The 24,326-nt window shown below is 23.5% G+C and overlaps 5 protein-coding genes across 5 annotated transcripts; 2 read left to right on the top strand and 3 right to left on the bottom strand. All coding sequences in view use genetic code 6, as the record gives it.

Annotated features, from left to right (window-relative positions):
- Positions 1–928: 928 nt before the first annotated feature.
- TTHERM_00419990 (RNA recognition motif 1 in heterogeneous nuclear ribonucleoprotein hnRNP protein) lies at positions 929–5,335 on the top strand (the record flags this gene model as incomplete). Its single annotated transcript, XM_001033254.1, has 1 exon — positions 929–5,335. One exon carries the CDS (start codon positions 929–931, stop codon positions 5,333–5,335), a length of 4,407 nt encoding a protein of 1,468 aa, XP_001033254.1.
- Positions 5,336–7,702: 2,367 nt separating this feature from the next.
- Positions 7,703–8,260, bottom strand: TTHERM_00419970 (hypothetical protein; the record flags this gene model as incomplete). Its single annotated transcript, XM_001033252.1, has 1 exon — positions 7,703–8,260. One exon carries the CDS (start codon positions 8,258–8,260, stop codon positions 7,703–7,705), a length of 558 nt encoding a protein of 185 aa, XP_001033252.1.
- A 2,418-nt stretch (positions 8,261–10,678) lies between these two features.
- On the bottom strand, positions 10,679–11,236 carry TTHERM_00419960 (hypothetical protein; the record flags this gene model as incomplete). The annotated part of the gene is made up of 1 exon (XM_001033251.3): positions 10,679–11,236. The coding sequence occupies one exon, from the start codon at positions 11,234–11,236 to the stop codon at positions 10,679–10,681; it is 558 nt and encodes a 185-aa protein (XP_001033251.1).
- A 1,180-nt stretch (positions 11,237–12,416) lies between these two features.
- On the bottom strand, positions 12,417–13,034 carry TTHERM_00419950 (tetratricopeptide repeat protein; the record flags this gene model as incomplete). Its single annotated transcript, XM_001033250.1, has 1 exon — positions 12,417–13,034. The coding sequence occupies one exon, from the start codon at positions 13,032–13,034 to the stop codon at positions 12,417–12,419; it is 618 nt and encodes a 205-aa protein (XP_001033250.1).
- Positions 13,035–16,950: 3,916 nt separating this feature from the next.
- On the top strand, positions 16,951–23,834 carry TTHERM_00419940 (iron hydrogenase small subunit family protein, putative; the record flags this gene model as incomplete). The annotated part of the gene is made up of 7 exons (XM_001033249.2): positions 16,951–19,705; positions 19,911–20,518; positions 20,584–21,144; positions 21,239–21,330; positions 21,387–21,952; positions 22,022–22,328; positions 22,388–23,834. The coding sequence occupies 7 exons, from the start codon at positions 16,951–16,953 to the stop codon at positions 23,832–23,834; spliced, it is 6,336 nt and encodes a 2,111-aa protein (XP_001033249.2).
- Between the last annotated feature and the right edge of the window lie 492 nt (positions 23,835–24,326).

Below are 24,326 nucleotides of genomic sequence, written 5' to 3'. Positions count from 1 at the left end.
AAAGTAGATAAGAAAACAATATTCATTTATGTTTCAAATATATTTGTTTAAATTTTGATTAATCAGATGTTTTCAAATCTATTTTTTTAGTTTTAAATTTTAAATTTAATCACTAACTCACTATATTAGAGCATGTACTATTTATTTTTTTTTGAAATTTTTGCAATTAATTTAAATTTCTAATCAAATCAATTTGAATTTTTTTTTTTTAAATTAAAACTTAGCTATTAAACTTTTTTATGTTGTCAATAGATTTGTAACATTTTATTTGAATTATTTAATAAAAAAATGCAAATTTGCATAAATTTGAAAGCATATTGCAAAAATTTATAAAAAATCTGCCATTAAAAAGGAATATTAAAAGTTAAATGAATTAAGTAATAGGAATATCACATATGTAAGTAATAAAAAAAGAGAAATTCAAATCATTTGAAAATAAAAATATTTTCTCTTTTTAAAATTTTGCAATTACTTTATTTTTAAAAATGTTTGAAAAAATGGCTTAGGATGTTTTCCGCATTTTTAATAATAAATGTTATTGCAATTTAATAAAAAATTAATCATAAACAAAACCAAGTATTAATAGAAAGAAGATGAGAGCTATTTATTTTGTAGGTAAAAAGCGAGGAAAAAATATTTGAAACAATTATAATATATAGAGTTGGCACAAATTTTCATTCATTCCAAGATTTATTTTGCTGATTGCAATGACTTAATCAATCTGCAAGATTTGAAATGTATGTTACTAACAAGAAATTTATTTGATTAAGAAAAAAAAGAAAATTTGAGTGTTTGTTTTCAGGATAAATATAAAGACATATATGATTATAAAAAATATTAATTAAGATCAAAGAAAATTAAAAAGAAAAACAATATAATTTATTATTTAATTGATCAGAGCAATAAATAGCGAAGTGAATAAAGGTAAATGAATGTGACATATAACTCTCATAGTAGCACCAACAATACAGGAAATTTTATGTCTTTAGGGAATTAAAATCCTCAATAAAATAATTTTTACCATAATGGCTTGACTTCAAATACTTAATCTCATTATATGGGCTCATAATCAATACTCGGCCAAACATAACCCCCTTTTTATTAAAATAATTCAGGATATATACATCCATCAGGATTGTAAGGCATCTCAAATATAAATTCAACATAAGCAAATATGCTTAATCAAAATTTGAGTCTTACTCTAAATGGCATCATTAACACTCAATCTGCAATGAATAATTAAATTTCTTAACCTCCTTAGATTATTTAATATCCTATTTACGATCATTTTATAATAATTGAATGTGGCTTTGATGATTAGCCTTAATCTGGTTCTCAAATGCGTATTGAAGATGCTGTTTCACCCTCTGCTTAAAATACATCTAATCTGAATAGTCTTAATGCTTAGCCCAATTCTTCCTAAAGCAATAACAATAATAATTTAAATAATGTAATTAGTTGTTCACAAAATATTATTCGTGATATGCATTGGGGAGTATACAGCGTGAAAGAAAGGAGACTTATTAAAGATTAATATTATGATTTTTCCAATCTAGACAATAAAGCTATCGTATAATCATCTGATTCATTTACATCTAGTGCAGCTGCTGCCACCTAACAAATCGAAGATGTTGGAGTTATACCTGCTTCAGCACTTCCTGGAAGAAGGAATTCAAACTAAAAGTTAGAAAAATCCCCTTCTGCTCTAAGCTCTAGTGGAAAAAGCGGGAAAAAGCCGAATCCTCTCAGCCCCCTCTACACTTCCGTGGCTAATGCTCTAAACACATTAATAGATTTTATAGATAAAGAGATTACTTCAAAATAATTAAAATTTGTTACAGTTTTAAACAGTGAAACTATGAACCCTAATATATTGCCACGTTTGATTGAAGAAAGCAAAGTCTCTTCAAAAGGATTTTTTGAATATTATTATTTTTTATAAAAAGAATGCAGTGATGTTTTTAATGTTAAACCTTAAGAATTTACTTCAATAGGCTCTATCATGCAATATTTATCATTAAGAGAGAAACAGGATAATGTTTCCACCAAGAGTTTATTTAAATGCATGTCTAAGCTACTTACTCTCATTCTAGCTGCTGATCATAAATTTACCAGTTAGCCTTTACGTAATAATAAATTAGCTTTGGGTTATACATCTTCTTCATAAAATACTCCACCTTAGGTTAATCCTCAAAACATTCACTCCTTCAAAGGCAATAATCATTCATATAATTTTCTTAATTCAGGAGCCTCCCTTTCTACGGGCTTTGGTGCAGCATAAAATATGTATTCAAATAATTTCTCCTAGCAGGCTGCTTCTAATCACATCTATTAGACAGGAGGTAATTTTTTTGTTGGCTCTACGAAAAGTGTTCCTCCACCAAATAATTCAACTTAAAATAATACCTCCAATCAAACTCAATAGCAGTCGTATAGTCATTCCCTTATACTGCCGCTGGGAGGAACTAGTAATCGTAAGAGCATAGATATTAGTAATTACCCTAATCCTTATGGCAACAATCAGCAATAATTTAATCTTGTATAGCAGGGAAATACTGGTTCAAGCACAAATATAATTGACCTGAGCTCAGATCCCTCTTTGTAAGAAGAAGTAAAAGGCTAGCATAAGGAATAAATAAAAGAAATAACACCTTTCAGTTAATCTTCCTAATCTCACTCTTAGTAGACAAATTAAAATACTTTATCTCAGTAAGCTGCAACATAAAATGCATCTAATTTAGGTTCTTTGATGGAGGGATTAAAGAGCAGTGGATAAAATTCCAATCTAAACTCATCATAAGTAATTAATGCCTCTCTCACTAATACATAATCAAATGGTGTAGGAAATTCATCGGCTGTATAAAATTAACAGAATAACTCATCACATAATAGTCAAGCAATTGAAAAGGATAAATCCCGCTCTAAATCAAAACAGTATAATAAAAAAGAAGAAAAAAGCCACAGCAAAAGCAGATATCGCTACTCTAGTAGGCGAAAGAGTAATTCAAGAGATAACAGCAGCAGTCATTAATAAGAAATGAACAAAAAGAGAAGAAGTAGCTACTCTTCTTAACGCTCGCCAAGTTCATCAATTCGCAGATAGCACAACTAATCTTCTAATTAAGCTAGTTTGTACAATCCTAAAAGTAGAAACGAAAACAATAATCCCTATTATAAGAACAGAAAAGGCTACATTCCTTATAATGCCTACAATAATCGTAAGAATTATAACCAAAAAAGTGCATCAAGTTCTAGCAAAAGCAACAGCAGAAGTCGTAGTCATAGCCATAGTCGTAGTCGCAGCCGTAGTAGTAGAAGTAAAACTAGCAGCAGCATAAGCAGTAGAGTAGAATAAAACAGATTTAACTATAGAAAGGGAAATGGCAGTAAATCTCCATCTCAACAAAATAAAAGAGATTTTTATAAGGGAGGCAACAATAATAATTATTACAACAAGAATAAACATTTTAAAAAGTATGACAACTACAAGAGAAGAAATAGCTAAAGCAACGAAAGAGGAGGATACCAATATGGTAGGTACTAAAATTATCGACATGATCACTATTAAAACAATAGATCTTACAACAATGGGCCAGATGGTGAGTACGGCAGCAGTAATTATAATAGGAAAGGTGATAGTAGAGAAAGATATCCACCATCTACACTAAATAAACGAGCTTCTGTATCTAAAAGTCACTCTGCAGGAAGAGGCAGCATTTAAAGGTAGAACAACAACAATATGTATGGAGGAAACCAACAATCTTAAAATCCTTACAACTCATAGTCTAAATACAATTAATATTACTACTACCTCAAATTCAAAGACCTTCCTAATTGCAGCAAGCAAGACTTATACAATTTCATAAAAAATAATTCAAATGTTAGAGTGTACAAAGAAAATATTTTCTTGTTAGCTGACAAATATGATAATTTTAGTGGAGAGGCCTACATTCGCTTAGAAAAAGAAAGAGATGCAAATGATTTGTAGTATTTAAGCGGAAAGGAGTTTGATCTCAAAAAAATTTCAATAGATAAGAGTTCACATGATAGCTTTAAAAGAAAAAATATATTCCATGAGAGTGTAAGTTCAAATAGCAATTCGCCAAACAGATATTAAGGCACTTAGAATAAATACTAGTCCAACACTTAGCAACATAATTCATATTAAAATTAAGATAAATTGAAATAAAATAATAGCAGAGATAAATCTTAAAATCGTACTAAATCTTCCTCAAAAAGAAAGGAGGCACAAAATGCATCTTCTTCCTCTTCATCATCATCTTCGTCTTCCTCCTCCTCATCGTCTTCCTCCTCTTCAAATAAATCAGAAGCTTCTGATAAATAAAAGCCCTAAGAAAGATAAAAGGATTAGGAAGAAAACACGAACAAAAATGATAGTACCAACAATAAAAGCTAATAAGAAAATATCAATGATAATAGCAATAAAATTAGCAAAAGTCCAAGCTAAGCCAAATAAAACACTACTGCAAACAACAATTAGTAAAATAAATATTTAGAAGTTAAAGAGTAAAATAACAATAACAATAATAACAATATAAATTCTAGCAGTAACAACAACAACAACAATAATAATAAATTAAGTAATAGCAGCAGCAATTAATATTAAAATATTCAAAACAAATATCAAAAGCACAATCGATATGATAGAAGTAGAAGTGCTAGTAGAAGAAGCAGAAGTAGCAGCTAATTTGATCGCAGATCTTCATCAGCAAATAAGCCTATTGATTTTAAAAGCAAAAGAGTTCTATAATAATATGGAATACTTCGTATAAGAGGATTACCTTATTCATGTAAGACGAAGGAAATTTATGAATTCTTTAAAGATTTTGAAATTGTACAAGATGGTGTTAAAAGAGTTTATAATTATTAAGAATAAAAGCAAACAGGAGAAAGCTTTATAATATTAAAAAATAAAGATTAAGTAAGAGAAGCTAAGTAAAAACTTCATGGAGAGAGAATTTTTCAAAGGTATATAGAAGTTTTTCAATCAGATCCTAATGAATTCCTAGATTATTTAATAGATAAAATCTTACCTCAAAGTATAAGTAGCAAAAACAATCGTAATCGCTATAACAATTTTGAAAATAGAAAAAATTTCAACAATCTAAATAATAATAATAATAACAACAACAACAATAATAGATATAATTAAGATCGCCCATTCTACTATGATAAAAATGAAAGAAATTATTCGAATCCTCATAATAACAACAACAATAACAATAGCAATAATGGAGATGCAAATAAGTTTAGAAATAAAAAATATTAAGACAAGCACAGTAGAGATGATGAAAGTAGTGAGCTTGATTATTGATTTATTTATTTTTACAGAATATCTTACTAACATACATTAAATGAGATATAAAAAAATTTCAAAAAATAATTAAAGGAACTAATTAACTAACAAATAAACAAGCAAACAAACAAACAAACTAAATAAATAAATAAATGATTCTTTTATTTAAATAATTATAAAACTTATAATGTATGAATATGAATTAATTAATTAATAATTATTATAATATATTTCCAAAATTTTCAAATAATTAATTTAAAATTATTATTAAAAAGTATTTATTTATTTTATTAATTTATTTATTTTATTACATTTTTTATTTTTAATTATTTTTAATTAAGCTTAAGCAAAACTTACAAAATAATACATAATAATATTTAATAAATAACTTTCATCAATTATTTACTAATTTAATTAAATAAAAAAATTTCCTAATAAAAAAATACAAGTATTGAAATTAATTTTAGTGATAAGGGAAAATTCAAAAAATTACTTTTTTTCCATGATAAATTTACCCTCTAAATCTTGCTACGATAAACTCTGATTTTTGGCAAAAAAATTAATAAAAAAAAGTTAATTTAAAAAATATTTAAACACAACAATGACAAATTGATTATCTACAAATTTTGATAAATTTAATTTTCAATTTTTTATATGTATTCACTACAATTCCTAAATATAAAAATTTTTTCTATAATTTAAAAAAGAAGAAATAAAGTAAATCAACAATGTTTTATAAATTATTGAGATCTAATTATGAATTTTTGGATGTTCATTCTTTCCCTTATGATATTATATCAGATAAATTTATTTCGTCTCTTTAAAAAAAAATTATCAAAAATAATAAAAAAATAAATTTAAATTTATAATTAATTTAATTGTGAGAGAATAAAATCAATAAAAAGAGAATAAATATTATAATCATAAAATTAAATTGGGTGTAGCAATTGTAATAAAATATATTCTAAAATCACCTCAGAATTAGAGATTTGGTTCCTATTAATGATTATTTTTTTAAGGAATGAAAGAGCTTAAGTTATTATAACTAATATCTGAGCTTTATTCTTATGTTTTGAATGTAGATAGTTAGTTTACATAACTTGATTATATTCAAATATTATCTATTTTATTTTCGAAAAAGATGGTTTTTTTTCTCAAAGATGAAAGATGGATTCAGAAGCCATACTTCATAAGAAAATTAATTAAATTATAATAAAACTTAGATTTTATAGATTAGAAACCTTGGTATCAACTAAATAAAGTTTGTATGAGCAAATTATAAAAAAATAATTTAAAAAGAATATTTTTAATAAAATAATTGAAAATAGACAATAGAGTTTTTTCTGAAAGCTTGGCATTATCTAGATTAAGAATTTGCTAATTAATGTATCAAATCTTCATATAATACTTTATTAACGATTAACAATAAATAGGACACCATTTGTTATGAATTAATACTTTATTTATTTATCCTTTTTATAATAAAATTTGCATAAAAACTATTTTAGATCTATCAAATCCTACTACTAGACTTATATTATTAATTAAAGACCTTTTTACTTATTTGAAAATTTATATACAGTTTAAAAAATTGTTATATAGATTCTAACAAATTTCTTTAGTTATCCCTTTTATTTTTCGAAGTATTGTTTTTAACTTTTCTTTTTCCTTTAAATTTAATTTAGATAAAAAATGTTTTATTAAAATACAAATATTCTCATAAGATTCAAATGTTCTTATATTTGGGGTAAGTTATTGTTCCACAGTTTTTTATTTTAAGATATTTATTATAACTAAACTCTAATTATTAGGGTCTAATTTTTGGAGTAGTGTAAAATTATTAAGACATTTAAAAAAATTATTTTATAAAATTTACATTAATGATTTATTAATTATTTACTTTAAGGTGCATAAATAAATAAATTAAAATAGAGGGCTTATATTCATAATATACCTAACTTACACTTTTCAAATATATTTTTATACAATTCATTTAGAACTATTATATCTTAATAGATAAATTTAAGAAATTTAATAATTAAGTCTAGAATATTTTTTTTAATGAACATCTTATTTGCCTTTAATATTCATATTTTTAATTTTTTTTAGTATTCCTTTAATGTGAAATTGCTTTTCTGGGTAAAAATTAATTAATAAAAATATAAATTTAATTTATTATCAATTAAAAAAAATTCAGTATTAAAAAATACATAGAAAAATTTTTTTTTAATGAATAAATTTTCAATTTCTTTTTATTCTTTGCCATATTGAATAATAGATTTTTAAAATACTCATTTAAGTTTATTTAAAAAAAGATTCATTTAAAAGTAAACACTAGGATACATACAATATGAACAAAATTTACATTCAATAATAATATCTTTTTCAGAATGATAAAGGAATTAAAGTAAAAACAGAAACAGATGCTATTTTGAAATCAGTAGGAATAACAAAGAAGAGACTTTATTTGGAAAAAATATTTTTAATTATATCTGAAGCAGAAATCTAGAAAGCAGGAAGTTATGCAGTAGCATTGATGTAGTTGTTAATTATGTTAGTAGAAACTTAGGAAATAAGTTTGTAAGGAATTTAAGTAATGTTATCCATAACATAAATATTATCTAAGGCAATATTTTGGGTGTTGTTATATGTAATAGGAGTTTTATCATATATAGAGGTGACGAAAGTTAAATAGTAAGCAGGGCAGCCAGTAAAATTTGCGTAAGCTTATCCTGTAACATTAAAACCAGTGAATAAAGTATTGTTATTGGCGCTTGTAGTGGGGGTCAAAGTGACTGTAGAATTGTAAGAACAATAATCAGGATAATCACCATATAATGGGTATGGCTTTAATTCAAAGCTCCTGTTAAGGGTGATGTTGAAGATATCTTAAGCATTGATAGAAACAGCTAAGAAAGTGAGTAAAAGGATGGCTTTATTCATTTTTATTGTTTTTAGTATTTTATCTAATTAAATTAATTAAGTAATTATTTTTAAGAATTAAATTTGTTTTTTTAACCAATAAAGATTGTTTAAATTTATAGAAACATATTAAAGATAAATTAATCCAAAATTTATTCTTTTTAATAAAAGGTATTTGATGTATTTTACTATTTAAAAGTAAATGTTTTTGAAAATAATTTAATATTGTTAATAGTTTTAAATTAAATAAATTCATAATACTTAATATAACAAGATAAAAATTAAAATTTTTGTTCCAAAATATTGTATTTTGCAATAAAAAATTAAAAGTTTAAGCTAGCACACTATTCATTAAATACGATATTTGACTATTCATAGATTTTTTATAGAACTATTCTATATTTATCAAATCCATATCTTTAATCTCATTCAATAGATAGGATATTAAACTATTATACATTAATTTTATAAAATTAATATCTATATACATCAAACACTAAATATCCATATTGTTGATATTATTTGTATCATATTTAGCTAATAATAAATTAATTTTATAAAATTATTCTCTAAATATCAAATATCCATACTATTTATATAGTCAATAAGATTATTGAATCATTATTTTATAAATGTTAATATTTCTCAAATTTTTGTCTTTATTATTCCAAAAAAATAAAATTTCAATCTAAAATTTTTAAAATTGCTCTCTTTATATCATTTTTCAAATATCTAAATAATTAGATATTATTCAGTAACATATTTAACTCATCTAAAATTATTCAATAATTTTGAATGTTTCCTTATTTATCTCTTTATTAATATAGAAAAAAAATTAAATTTCAATCTAAAATTAAAAAAATTTACTTTCAAACAAAAGTCTTAAAATAGAGTGGAAACTCGTTTTCGCAAGAAAATGCATAAATCAGAGCTAAATTTTAATTAATTAATATGGAGATATGAACTAAAAGAATATTAAAAAAGTCTCTATCAAATATGTCTTCTTTAAATTAAATTTCTTTTCATTAAATAAAGTGAAAATATAAGTATATGTTTGTTCATAAAATTGTTAGTATTTATTTCTTTAAAAAAGCTAAAATATCAAAACATAAAAGGACAGGGTTTGATTTTAAAGTGCTTCATTTCTAGAGACTGTTTTAGGAGCAAATACGTATACTTAGACTATCTTATACAATTTAAAAATTATAATAGGTGACTGACTTACTACATTTCTAAACTATATCAAATATCATCAATAAGTAATGTCCAACACAACACATGATTTCTAAGAAAGATATTATTTTAATTGAGGATTAAGTATTTATTTATTAGCACAGTTTGTATAAAGATTAAAAATTTTTAAAAAATAATTTTAAATTAGAAATTTAATGGAGTTTAGCTAAATATAAATAACTTGCAAATTATTTAGCAAAAATAAATAATGATGATAAAGACTCGTGTATTTAATAAAATAACGAAGAAAGAAATATTATTAAAGAAAATAAGATTTTTTTTTTCAGTCAATTTGAAATAGAAATAAAATAATTCAAAATAAGAGAAGAAAGTAGAATTTTGATACAAACTAATAAAAATCACTTTAATTATAGAGAATAATATTGATATTATTTTTTTATTTTTATATTAAAATTTATTCTTAACTTTAATATTTTAACTTCTTATATTTTGTGTTAGAATAAATAAATTTCAATAAGACTTTTTAATTTTAAAGATGCTAAATACTAAACTGAGTTTATGGATATCTTAATTTTATTCTTATTAATTAGTTATTTCTAATACTATGTTTTAATCAAATACAAAAATATGTAATGCACCATTCATAATGAAAAATATTTCGTGAAATTTTTCACATTGTAGATTCTTCTAAGATTTTAAATTTGGATTATTATGAATTAATTAATGATTTGTTAATTATTTGCTTTTGAGAGATATAAATATATTAAAGTTTAGGGCATATTATTTATGTATATCCAAATTACACTTTTCTAATATATTTACAAAGAAATCTTTTAGAACTTTAATATTTATATAGGTAAATTTAAGAAAGTTTGATAATTAAGTTAAGAAAAATTTCTAAAAATAAAGATTATATTTATTTTTTAATATTTATATTTTTAATTTTGTTGTATTGTTTTTATGCGAAATTATGTTTCTAAGAAATGATTCATTAATTTAAATGTAAATTTAAAGGATAACTAATTAAAGTATAAAATTCAGTATTAAAAAAATTCAAAAAAAAATTTATATTTTTGTTTTTAAATTTTAAATTTCTTTAATTTCTTTTTATTGTTTGTTATATTTTAGGTTTTAAAATATTTATTTAAGTTTAATTTAAAAAAGTTTTAATTTAAAAGTTATTAAAGTAAACACCAGAACACATACAAATATGAACTATATTTACATTCAATAATAATATCATACTCAGAATAATAAAGCAAATAATGCAGAAAATGCAACAGCTGCTAATTTTAAAGCAGAAGTCATAACAACGCTGAGACTTTAATAAGCTATTTTTTCAGTTGAAACTTGACCGTTTGCCAAAAGTTAGTAAGCGGGAAGATATGCAGTAGCATTAGTCTTGTTGTCGCTACCAATTTCGTATTTGTAAATAAGTTTGAAGATATTTTAATTAACGCTTTCCATAACATAAGCACTGTTTAAGTCAGCAGTGGTGTTAACTGTAATAGCAGTATTATTAGTTGCAGAGGTGACGAAAGTTAAATAGTAAGTAGGGCAACCAGTGTAATTTGCGAAGGCTTATCCAGTAACATTGAAACCAGTGAATAAAGTTTTGTTATCGGCTTTTGCAGTGGGGATCAAAGTAACTGTAGAATTGTAAGAACAGTAATCAGCATAAGTAGTATTATCTAAAAGGATGGGCTTTAATTTAAGGCTGCTAGTAAGGGTGACGTTGAAGACATCATTAGTAGCGTTGATAGAAACAGCTAAGAAAGCGAGTAAAAGGATGGCTTTATTCATTTTTATTATTTTTAATTTACTTTTTTTTATTTTTTATGAAATTAATTAATTATTTTTAAGATTTAAGTTTGCTTTTTGAGGCTATTTTAAATCAAGAAAAAGAAGGATTGTGGAAAATTGATAGAAATATACATATTTGAGGTATTAAAGATAAGGTAATTGATAATTAGTTTCTTTTGATAAAGCTATTTGATGTATTTTAATAAAAGCAAATGTTTTTGAAGAAAAATTAATATTCTTAATAGTTTTTTAAATAAATTAAAAGTACATTATATAACAAGATAAAAATTATTTTTTTTATATTTTTTAGCATAAGGGCATTCTAATAAATAAATTCTATTTAAGGAAACTTTTTAGAATAGAGAACTTTTTCAAACTGTTTTGAAGAAAGTAAAAGATCGAATATTGTTGTTTCAAAATATTAAACTGCGTACTATGAACAAAATATAATTTTTAGAAATAAGACGTATTTTATTACAATCCATAAAAGGAAAAATTTTTAATTGCATAAATTGAAAGTTAAAATTAATTGCTAAAGCTAGTCATATAAAAATAATTTTAAAAAAGTTTAATATCAATACAACTTTATTTTTTTATAGTTTATTATCTGATGAATGAAAATAATTTTAAAGAAAAATAAAACTAAATCATCTTGATGAACAACATAAATTACAATATAAATTTATAAAAAATAGTGATCAAATGTTTGCGAATTATATTGAAGGTATTAAATTTGTATTCATAAATTTGTTACCTTTATTGCTTATGACGTAAAAATTTAATTGATCTTCTTTTTTTTGTTGATATTAAATTAATACCTTGTGAAGATTAAATTTTTTCCCCATCCCCCTTACTTACTTAATGATTTATAAATTAAAATTGATCAGATTTAAATAAGGAAAGTTTTTAAGATTATCTGAACATAGGTTAAGGTAAAGAGTAATCTTAAGAATAGGATGTGATAAAGATATAGCGATGGAGAGAAATATTTTTAATTTAATTGAATAACAAATAATGAAAGCAAGCTAATTAGATATGGATTCAAAAAGTAATACTTATAAAATAGCATAAATGAGGTACAACTAAAGTTTTATGATGCAATTAAAAACAAAACATGATTTATAAATACATAACTATTACTAATAGAGAGAATAATTGAATTAATAATTAGCATATTTTTTCAATTAAACATTTTTGAATAGAAAGCTTAAGATTTTTTGTCTTCTTGCTTTTCTTTTTGCTTTAATATCTAAATTTTTTGTTGTATATCTTTTTCTAGTGTTTAGTCCAATTAAAGGCTTTTTTAAAAGTCTTATTATGAGCGCTAGAAATCGTTTAGCTCCATATAAGCGATAGCTCTTCTGTAGTATCCCTTTGCTGTCTATTTAATGTCAAGAGATTTTGTTGCTCTTTCAATACATTTTGCATAGTTTTTGTTAAATAGGTCAATTTAGGAAATATTTAAATATAAGCTAGATTTAAGCTCTTTTACTATTAAGTCTTGTTCTTCGTTCAGCTTCGAGCTAGCATTTCCATATTAATAGTGTTCATCATTTTCACCTACTAAACCGATTACATATAAAATAGCCTTGTTGTAGGAAGAAAGAGCTTTTTTATAATCTTTTTGCTTAAAAAACTAATTGCCTTCCTCTTTTAATCTTTTTGATTCATCAATCTTTTATCCTATTTCTTTAAGCACAGGAATATCTTCCCTCTTTCCAATAACTTTAAAGGAAGTTGGTGTAAATTCTGTAGGATCTTTTTAAACTGTTGTTGAATTTTCTTCAATTTAGCTCATCTGTTCAGAGTTTTAGGCTTTCTCTATATACAAAAATCACGATACTAATTATAAAAATTATAATGAAAAAGTCTTTCTAATATTCCTTATTTTACAAACAATTCTTTATATAAAATAATAACAAAATATATTCAAAAAAAACAAAATATTTATAAAATATTTTATAGCTATTTAAAATATAACTTTTATAATCTTTTTGATATAATTTAAAATGGACAATGATTAAGCTCTTATAATAAAAGAATTATATATTTTTACTAAGTAATAAGTATAGTAAAAAATTCAAAATAAATAATTCAAAACCTGTCTAATAATCAAAGAAGAAAAAAAAACTAACTTTGACTTTTACTACTAAACAACTTCCTTTACTTTTGAAAGACTTCCTAACAAAATTTACACACAAAGACAAAATCATGAGAGTTAAAAAAAAATAAAATAGATAAATCATTTTGTTGAATAAAATTTCCTAAAATAGCTTAACTTTAATTTGAACAACTTTGTTTACTGAAATAAATTTGTTTTTTTCTTTAAAAATGACCGATCACTATTTTTTCTAAAGTAGATATTTTATAAACTAAAATAATTAAGAAAAGAAGTAATTTAAAAATGTAATATCCTCAAGAATCAACATATATTTAAACTTGATGGTATTTATTGATCAAAAAGATATTATTTCGTATTTTGGTATTTTAAAAATTCTTTTATCAATTAAATTTGTATGAAATTTAATACATTTATTCATATCTTGAAATAATCACCAAAAAATTTTGTTAAGCATAATTTTTTAGATTACACAATCTTTTATTGTAAATCATAGAAACAATAAAAGGTAGATTGATTTACTTTATACATTATATTTTAAAGTATTAAATTTTATTTGCCTGATTAATTAATTTGAAAAGCTCATAAATCATTCCACCATACGAATTCAATAAATTAATCAATAAAATTAATAAAAATTAATTGTTATAGAGGAACCTTCTGTACTTGATTTTCCATATATATATTAAATTAAAAGATACTCTTTTTAAAATTATCTAGAACTACTTCGCATTAAAAATCCACAAATTAAATTGCCAATTTACTTATTCCCTGCTTACTAAAAATACAAGAAATCAAATGTTAAAAAAGTATTTGTAATTAAAGTGCTGTAATTTTTATCACTATTCTGAGCAATTTTTTAAAAGAAATCACTTTTTAAATTGTAATACATTTTATTTCTTAAAATTTTATTATTACACATCCACTACAAACGAAAAAAAATAAAATAAATGTATCATAATAAAATATCACTAAGTCACTTTTTGATTTAAATTTGTTTTGTTGCTTGATGAATCATGAAGTAACAAGATGGTTTTTGAATGAATATAATTTTTTAATTATCTATTTAAATTTATCCTTCAAACAATTTTAATTTTATTTTATTAGAAATTTTGATATAAAATTGTAAAATTATCTTTATTTATTACTTATTTGTTGAAAATATTTAATTTATCCAAATTAAATTTACCCTTATAATCAGTTTATTTAATCTCCAAAATTACTAATTTGTTGGATTGTAATAAATAAATTAATTAAGGTTGCCTTATTATAAATTTAGCTTTTGTTAATAATTTTTAAATTTACCTATTTATATTTGACCTAACAATTCAAAATTTGTTTTATCCACTAAAAATAAAATAAAATATTTAATTTATTTCTACTTTTAAAACAAATTTAAATATTATTTTAATTCATTATAAATACTTGATTTTTTAATTAAGTGCTTGCATGATTTATATATTTGAGATTGATCCTTAAATAGTTGTTTAGCTATAAATAAGGTAATAAAGATTATTTTCTAAGACTATTTTTGGTTTATTTTTTATCAAAGCAATAATATTTTAGATTTTAATAATTTTATTTTGGCTTTAATACACTTTTTAGTTTTTTTATTAGAAATTTTAACAATAATTTTTTTCTATTATATGAAATTTCAAACTAGTTTTTCTTAAATTTTAACTTAATATTTTTTATTTTATGAGAATTATAATATTTAATTATTAAGTAAAAGTGTTACTGTATATCATCTTAGAATTTCACCCACCCTCGCTGCAAGTCGAACCCGCTATTGGTATATACATATGAGTCAAATAAATTTTTATGGGTGAATTTTTAAGTGGGTGAGAATATAGGAGGATATACAGTATTTTATTTTCTGAAAGTGCTAATCAGGGTTTTTGAAAAAGATTTCTTCCTTTATGGGAATAATACTTTACCTTTAATACTTTGATGTTTGAAAAATATATTCCTTTTTAAAAACATAGAAAAATAAATATTGAATATCTGAATGCATGTATAATTATTATTTAATAAAAACGATTTTTAATTTTCATTATTTTTTTGTAATAGAAAGTAAATAAAATAGTACTATTTATTAATTTTTAAAGACCATAAAGGTTTGATTTTGAAATAATTTAATAAAATTGAAATCAAAGATAATAGTAAAAGTATTAAAAATAATAATTAATTCTTTACACTTATAATTTATCATTCACTCTAATTTGTTTATTTAAATGTTTTTTAATTTATTTATAAACTTTATAATAAATTTTTTATTCATTATAAATTTAGGTAATAGTAATAATTAAAAAGTATATTTTTTTTATTTATCCTTATCTAAAATTTGAATTAAAACATACTTTTCTTTGCATTTATTTTAAATTGACAGTGAATTGAAATTTATTCAAATTTTTAATTTTCTTGTTATAAATATTTAAATTTTTATTACTAATGTTATATTAAAAAACAAAATTATTTTAAATTGTTTTTACTTTGCGTAGTTAATAAATAGTTACTTAGTAAAAATTCAAGTGAAAAAAAAAGGAGATTTTCCAAAAAAAACGTTTAACGTAGAATTTTTTAATGATCTCATTCTAAAATTTAAATAAATCACTCTAAAAACATTTTTATTTAATAAAGTTAGAATTTGAAAAAAAATAAATAATATTGATATTTTTTGTTTATATAAAAATAAACGATCAATATGTAAATCAAAATTTAATGGAAGGAAGCAAATTGAAAGATAAATTATTGTAAATTAAATTATTAATCATTAAATTTTTATAAAAAATAAAAAATTATAACATAATTTAATAAGAAATCAGTAGCATAGTCAGAGAGGATTTTTACTAAAATAGTGTTTTAGTAAAGCTTTTAAAAGTATAAAAAATCTATTTTTTTGCTCTCTTAAAAATACAATTCCAGTTTAATATTTAATTTATTTAACCATTTATTAATATACTGGCGTATTAAAATTTCTGCTTTTACTTTTAGGAAAATACAAATCTATAGCAATTAAAAATATATAACTATAATACATCATATTCAGCACTCACTTAATTTTTAATTATTTTTAGAATTTTTTGTTTTATTTTACATTTTTTTTATCTTACTTAAGCAAGAAATAAATTAAAAATGCAACTTTGGTTTAACTGAAGTAAGAAATCAAATGAATTTGAAAAATGATTTTGATTTAGTTATGAGATATTTACTTCTATTTTTTATACAATTTATTACACCAAATTCAATAGACTCATGGCAACTCTGCTAGGAGTAAGAAAGCATTAACTATTAATTATGAAAATTTAATTAATTCCAATCGTAGTACACCACTAAAAAATTTTTTAGATTAGAAAGAAGCAATACCAAATATATATTTAATTTTTTATATTTAACAATATTTCAATCAAATTATTTAATTATATTTTTAGTATTACCATAAAATTCTAAATAGGGGCTGATAGTTTACTTACTTAAAAGCTTAAGCTAGGAATTCATCGCAAAGACTACGAGACTCAAATTTCGAATTTGATTTTTAAAAACATATAAAATTGCAGCATTTATACAGAAGATAAAGCCATACAATTTAAACAAGATGGGTGGATAAAAAGCGAATAATCATATAGATAAAATGTTTATAATGAGTAAAAGAATGAAGTCGCAAGCAGCACAATAAATAGATATACGATAGAGGACAATAGCGTTTTATTCAAAAGTTGTACGCCCATTACTGAAATCATATAACAGAGGTAGGCTACTTGGCGGAATACTTATATTTATTTAATGTATGCAAATTGTTAGCCTGCTATTTTCAGAGAAAGTTATTTAGTCTATGGAAATAAATACTGAAAAAGAAAATAAAAGCTTAGATATAAGAGATACAAGAGAATTTCTTATCACACAATATGCTAAATATTTTAGAGTTTATATTCTTTTATTAGATATAATTTGTAGTCCTGATGATACTCAACAAATATAGAATATTTACTACTATTTTGGTCTTTTTTGCATGGTATTTAATCTCTTCATTATCTCCTTTATCCTTATTAGATACATTTTTTGGGTTTTTATAGAATACTCTGATTTTGTAAGCGAGTAAGAAAATAACATTCTAACTGGCAGTAACTACTCTACAGTTACTACAATTATTTAGTAGAGATAAAATTCACAATGGAAAATATCAAATAATCTTATTTCTCGTATTTTTTAATGCTATATTTAGGTCTTTGCTATCACTTTTTGTGACTTTTCTATTAGAGTCCTTTATTCTGAGGTGAGTGCTTTATTTAATGTTTACGCAGATCCTGTAACCAAATCATTTGGTCTCGTAATTTTAATTACAACAATAATTTTATGGCTATTAATTCTTGTTAATGATTTTGATTATTCGATCATAGAAAACGATTCTCTAGCATAGCGACATAATTTTTATCAATATTTACATTTATTAATTACCATCATATATATTGGATTAAGATACAGCTCGTTGGCAGGTATTACTCAAACTTACATTTACTTAATTTTTTAACTCCTGAGAATGATAGTTTTCTATAAGGACTTTCCATATTTTTTTAATTTTGCGCAACAAGCAGAAATGCTCTCAATTTGCTTTATAGTTATTAATTCACTACTTTCTGTAGTGGCTGCTTAGATAAATAAATCAGATTTTTCTTTGCTCTTTCTCATTTCGCTTCCTGTCTCTTATAAAATTTCCCTGATGCTCATTAGGAAAAAGGATGAGGAGCTTCTTCCTTTTATGCAGAAGGAAATGAAAGTCTCAAATCTCAACATAGCAAACAGATACATAAGAAAGCTCATAGGTCTCACACAATTGAGCTATGAAGTATATGCAAACTAAGAAAAAGGTGAAGGCGTTTGCTTTGAAACTCTTTATACAAATCATGTTATTAATTGCGAAGATGACTCTTGCTTCTGTATCAAGTATGAAAGAAATTTTCCTTAAGAAAAGGAGGGATAATCCTAAATTAAGAAAAATTTAGGTGCGAAATCATCTAATTAAGTTTTTTTTAATGGATTATCTATTTTAGAAATGCATGGATATGAATTTAGAAGATAGTTCATAATAGATTATCTCAATAACTTATTCGATAAATTTTTTAATTTAAGTAATAATTCTGCATTCAAATTTAATTACTAGCAATATTAGAAGGAAACTTCTCTTCAATACATAAATGGCGGGAGTCATACGAATGTTGGGACAACAACCTCAGTAAAGAAAATGAGCAGCATCAATGCTTTAATTAGAGGAAATAGAAAGCTTAATAAAGAGTATTTAAATTCAGGGGCAATATAAATTAGAGCAATTTATGTTTACTACCTTATGTAAATAGCAAAGGCACCTGCCAAAGCCTTTACATAGGTATTTGAGTTGAGAGAATCTGTCCTTAAGGATTTAACATCTCTCCAAGGAAAATACATCGTATAAAGTTTGATTTATGATACATTTGAATCATTTTACCATTTCTTTTGCACTCCTGATTATTAAAACTAGCGCTTAGCTCTCACCCAAGTGATAGAGTTTGATTATCTTATAAAGTAGTTAAAGAAGTCTATGCTGGAGGGACTATAAAAGAAATAAAGCTACTATGAATATCTTTACTAAGATTTCATTAATTTAAACGAACTTGTACGCTAAAGCGAAACATGTATTCTGTAAAAAGAAATTATAGAATAGCAGCTGATCAGGCTCTTTGACATATGTCCAACTCACCCAAAAACTTTTATTATTGCAGATTTGTATATAGAGTATTTTGATTTCAAAAAAAGGAGAATAAGAAACTTTGTTTCCAGGTCAAAAAAAGCTATGAATTACTTGTTGAGAAAAACTGACAGGAGAGTTGATTTGCAAGGAATAAAGTCATCTGCCTTGTTTATATCTTTTAGATCGAGTTTGATAACTAAATCCACCTTTTCAGCTGCAAAGATGTTTTCGTGCTAAATAAATGATATTTTAAATAAATCATTTAACAATCTGATTCCTGATTTTTTAGTAAAACATACTAATAAGTATTTGCAAGCCCTCAGCGAAGAAGGAGATATGCTATGGATTTAGCTCGGGGAACATTTTTCGTTTATAAAAAACGCAAAGGGATATACAGTTCCAGTGATCATTAGATCAAAGTTGGATATAGTTGATGGAAATGATTTTGGGTTGACACTCTATTTGTAGCCAAGTAATAAAAAAAAGGAATATATAATCTGTGACTAAAACTTTTAATATCTTGATTCCACTAAAAATATTACGAGAATACTTTCAAAAATGATATAAGGAATAGTAAGGTAGTCATCCTTAGCTGAAAAAAATGCCACAAAAAATTATCTACTAAAAAGTAACAAATTATTTTATGTTGATTTAATTATTTTTCAGTAATTAATTTTCTCATTTTTAAATCAAATTTAAAAATAATTTTGCTACTTTTTGATCAATAAGAAAACAATTTTTCAATTTTTAACTTAAATTAACTTTCATTTAAAATATTTTTAAACTTAATTTTTATGAATGGAATTTAATTTAAAAAATAATTTATTTATTAGAATTATTGAGGCAGTTTAATGTTCGAAATTTAATTCCGTATTTAATGTGCATTGAGTAATATGAAGACATAAACGATTTATAAGATTATAATGATGTGCTTGGCTTTAAGGATTAGCAAAGAAGAAATTTGAATAATAATACATCTATACTTGCTATTCCTGTTAATGCTAAGCAAATTTCCTAATTGGGATAATAGGTAAGACTTGATGCTTACGAAATTGATAAATTTTTTACCACCTACCCTTCTGATTCTCTTCAATTCTTAGAAATAAGTTTTAGTGTTTTAAGACAAAAAAGTTATTTTGAACCAGAAAAATATTTGTATTATGTAGAAATAGCTTAGATACGCAAATTTAGAAAACAATAAGAAATTAATGAATATATCATTGGTTTGAATGAAAATCTTACCAAATTGTATTAATCTCCTATACAAATACCGCTTTTAAAGACATCGATCTTTTATTTTCATCCTTAGAAAGAACCAACCTACTTGCTTCAGCTAGAAAATCAATAAAGTTATTATATCTAATAAGATTCAAGCAGAAATGATTTAAAACAATAAAATTCATAAACAAATAATTCAGACAATTAAGAGAATTTAGAAGAAGTAAGTACTTTTTCAAAATCTTCTTTTATTTTAACAAATTCAATTTAATTAATGCTTCATTATAGTCTGCAGAAAGAAGAAGATATGATTACATTGAAGAAGGAGACATGGCTATAAACTCAAAAAATAAAGTGAGTACATTAGCTGCAACCATTTTACAGAACTAGCAAAGCAAACAAGATAGTGATGGACAATCCCCCAGATAAATAACATAAAGCTTCATTAATATGAGTCATATAGAAGGAGGCAAGCAGTAAGCTAAAATTTAAAACACCTAGCACTTGAATGGTTATGAACCAAATAATACTCTAAATTAGTACAGCAACATAAATATTTTTACATAATAGTAAATACAAGGTTCATAAAATAATTTCTTTAGTCCAAGATCTGAAAATGTAGCATTAAATGGTCATCATAACTCAGAAACAACTTTTCAAAACAGTGTCAGAGACGTTTCAATATAAGATAATAATGCTCGCGAAGAATATTATTTAAATTACTTGTTAAATTAGACATAAATTTAACAATCGAAAATTCCTCATGATATTTTAAGCAGTACATTAAATCAATAAGCATAGCAATCTATTCAAGAGCTTGATGAAAAAATTCAGTAGAGCTCATCTCAAGTAACCAATTATTTTTGATAAATGCACATTAAATATACTTAATAATAAGTACAAATCAATTTTCAATGCTAATTTAAAATTTAATATTTGATAGAATAATAATATGAGAATAGAGTCGTTTACTATGACAAATAGTTTGCTCTCACCAGAATTAAGAAGACCCAATAAAAGAGGAGCATTGAATAAGTATTTAGAAATTATTAATTTCCTTAATTAAATTTTTTTTACTTAATTTATGTAAGAAATATCTTTCAGAATGCTGACGAATCTTAAATATAAAACTCTATTAGTTATTTGAATGGGTGGTAATAAAAAAAAAAATTAATTAAATTAAAAGGAGCTTCTGACACAAAAATTAAAAGACTAGCTAGGCGTAATGTAAATAAAAATCTAACTAACATTAATGTTGATGCGATAGAGGATGATGAAGATGATGAAAAGTAGTAAGGCTAACTTTTTAATTAATACTCTTTAAAAGATATCAACGGCTCAAATAATCAAGAAGACTAATTTAATAATTTAGCATTATAAAACAATTAATCTGAAGATAGCGATTACTTAAAGAAAAAATAAAAAGATATTTTGAGAGATGACTCTTCTGTAAGAACAGGAGAAAGCTAATTTTATTCTAAGAAAGTCAACATATTCGATATAATTATAAACAAGAGAGAACCTGCTGAGATTTTCTATATTAAAGCAACCGGTTTTGCTTCATTTTTTATCTTAATTGTTTTGACATTTGTGCTATATTTGTGGCTAAAAAGTAATTTTGATACAGTTTGGTTAAACTTCACAAATCTTAAAATAGGTAAAAATTAATTTTCTTTTCTTTATTAAAAAAAATAAGTTTTGTTAATATATTTTTTTTAACTCAAAGGTCCAAATGCTATAGAGGAATATTCGCAGGTATTGAGAAATTATGAACTAAGCTTTACACCGTTTGTGATTATGTGTCTCACTAAAGCACAGATTCTTCCAAGCACTTATAGAGCAGCCATTTAGTAAGATGGTGCAAATAGCACAACATAAAATACGAAAAGTATTGATATCATTTTTAGATAACTTTTATCCTAATCTTAGTTTTAAGACTTCTTTTTCGATTAGCAGTAAGAGACTTAGCTTATGCTTCTTAATTAAAGATATTAAGACGGTTCCCATTTTACATACATGAATGCAACCAGAGGGTAACTTATATATTTTAATCATTTAAATTTTATTTACCTAATTTAATACTTTTATATAGCTAATCTCTGGTTTATCTTCCTTACTATCTCAGCTACTATTACAAAGCTTCTTAAGAGTATTAGAATCCAAAGAATTGCATCAACTTTTAAAAATTAAATGATATTTACAGTTAAGCATTTACTTATTAAAATTATTAAGTGTATGTCGATTCTCTTGTTTAAGTTTCAACTATGTCTTAGGATAATGCAAATACTATTCTTTCATAAACAAAATCACTTTTGATTTTTAGTGTAGTTTTGGTTGAGGTTATTAGCTCGATTATAGTTCTTGTTGTGTTTCCTGTATATTATACTATTTAAGGAAGAAAAGAAGAAATACTTAAACTAATATGCACATTTAATCCACAACTAATTGCTACATAGATAGCTAAGTATAGATCAGCATAGCTGAATAAATTATTTTTGCATGATGATGTTGAAAAATTGCTCGTTGTTCGTCGTAACTCGTAAGCTGTCTCTTCAAATTAAAATACTATGAAATTTCTGCCAATTACAGAAAAAAAGAAGAGAACAATCTCATAAACAAATAGTCTCTAGAGATTTTCTTTAAAAATATCAGTAATAACATTTTTTGTTTTTATTTTACTTTCACTCAATCCTGTGCTAAATGTCTTACTAATGAGGGGATTCTTTGATAGTTTTACCCATAACATTCAAGAATATAGTCTTATTCTTTTAACCAAGTCCTATGTTAGTCTCAACTATTTGTCATCTTACTTTTTGATAAATTTCCCTATATATGGGTTTGGGCTTGAAAATAGAAATAAGCTTTACAGATTTATGGATTCATTAGTCTAAAATAATAAAGATAGACTAAATGATTTTTACAACATAGATAATAATTTTTAATCAGATAGATATCAAATAGACAAATACAAATCTGTCTTCTTAACGGCTTTGAAAAACGATGCCTGTCAAATATTATAAGATAACAAAAACTCAGAATTCCAATTTAACAAATTAGTAAACCCTGATAAATGTGGAGAAATATTTTAAGGAAAATTAAAATAAGGGCTAATAATTACTATAAAGCAAATGTTTGATACTATTTCAAGTTTAAATGATGTTGGAAGAACACCATAGTAAAACCTTTAATTTTACTTAGGAATGTATTTGAAATGGGTTAGCTAAAATAATCTTCAAGATTTGGATATAGCATACTATTACTTAAGAGATTCAATAGATTTATTAGATAAATTCGTAGTTAACATAAGTTAGGATTACTTTAATTATCTCACCACAATTTAATTAATTATCTTTATTGAGAGTCTTGTAGTTATTACGTTTATTTTTTTAATTATTGGTACTTAATTCATAAAGAGTCTAGGCAGCACAATCTATAATACTACTTTTCTATTTACTCTCCTTCCAATAGATTCTCTAATTGAAAATCCTTATGTATTTAATTTCCTAAGCAATGAAAATAGAAGAATAAAAGCAAAGTGAAATAAAAAAACACGCTAAATAAATATAAATTTATTTATTTTAATAAAAAATATTAATTATAAAATTCATTTTAATAAATAAATTAAAATACTTCTAAATATAATTTTAAATTCTTTCATCTTTCTTTATTTATTTATTAATTAATATTTGATAATAAAATGTTTAATATTGCACTTCCTCTAAATATTTATAATTAATTTTATTCATTCATCTTTAATTTCTATCAATTTTATATTAATGCTGTAAATAAATACAAATATTAACATGCTTTTTAGCTCAAGGTATTATTTTTTGGCTTGCACCTAACCTTAAAAAGCTTGAGCTATTAATTTTTCAAAAAATATAAGTTTCATTAAAAACATTTTATTTAAAAAGAAGACGTATTTATTTTAATAAAATTACATTATATGAAAATATTTTTTCGCTTCCATACTTATAATATATAAAATAATTTTTAAATTACTCAATATTTAGTCATTTATCCTTCTTATT

The sequence above is a fragment of the Tetrahymena thermophila genome (genome assembly GCF_000189635.1).
Source record: "Tetrahymena thermophila SB210 genomic scaffold scf_8254475, whole genome shotgun sequence".
NCBI classification, from domain to species: domain Eukaryota; phylum Ciliophora; class Oligohymenophorea; order Hymenostomatida; family Tetrahymenidae; genus Tetrahymena; species Tetrahymena thermophila.
This window is presented reverse-complemented; position numbering and strand designations above follow the sequence as displayed.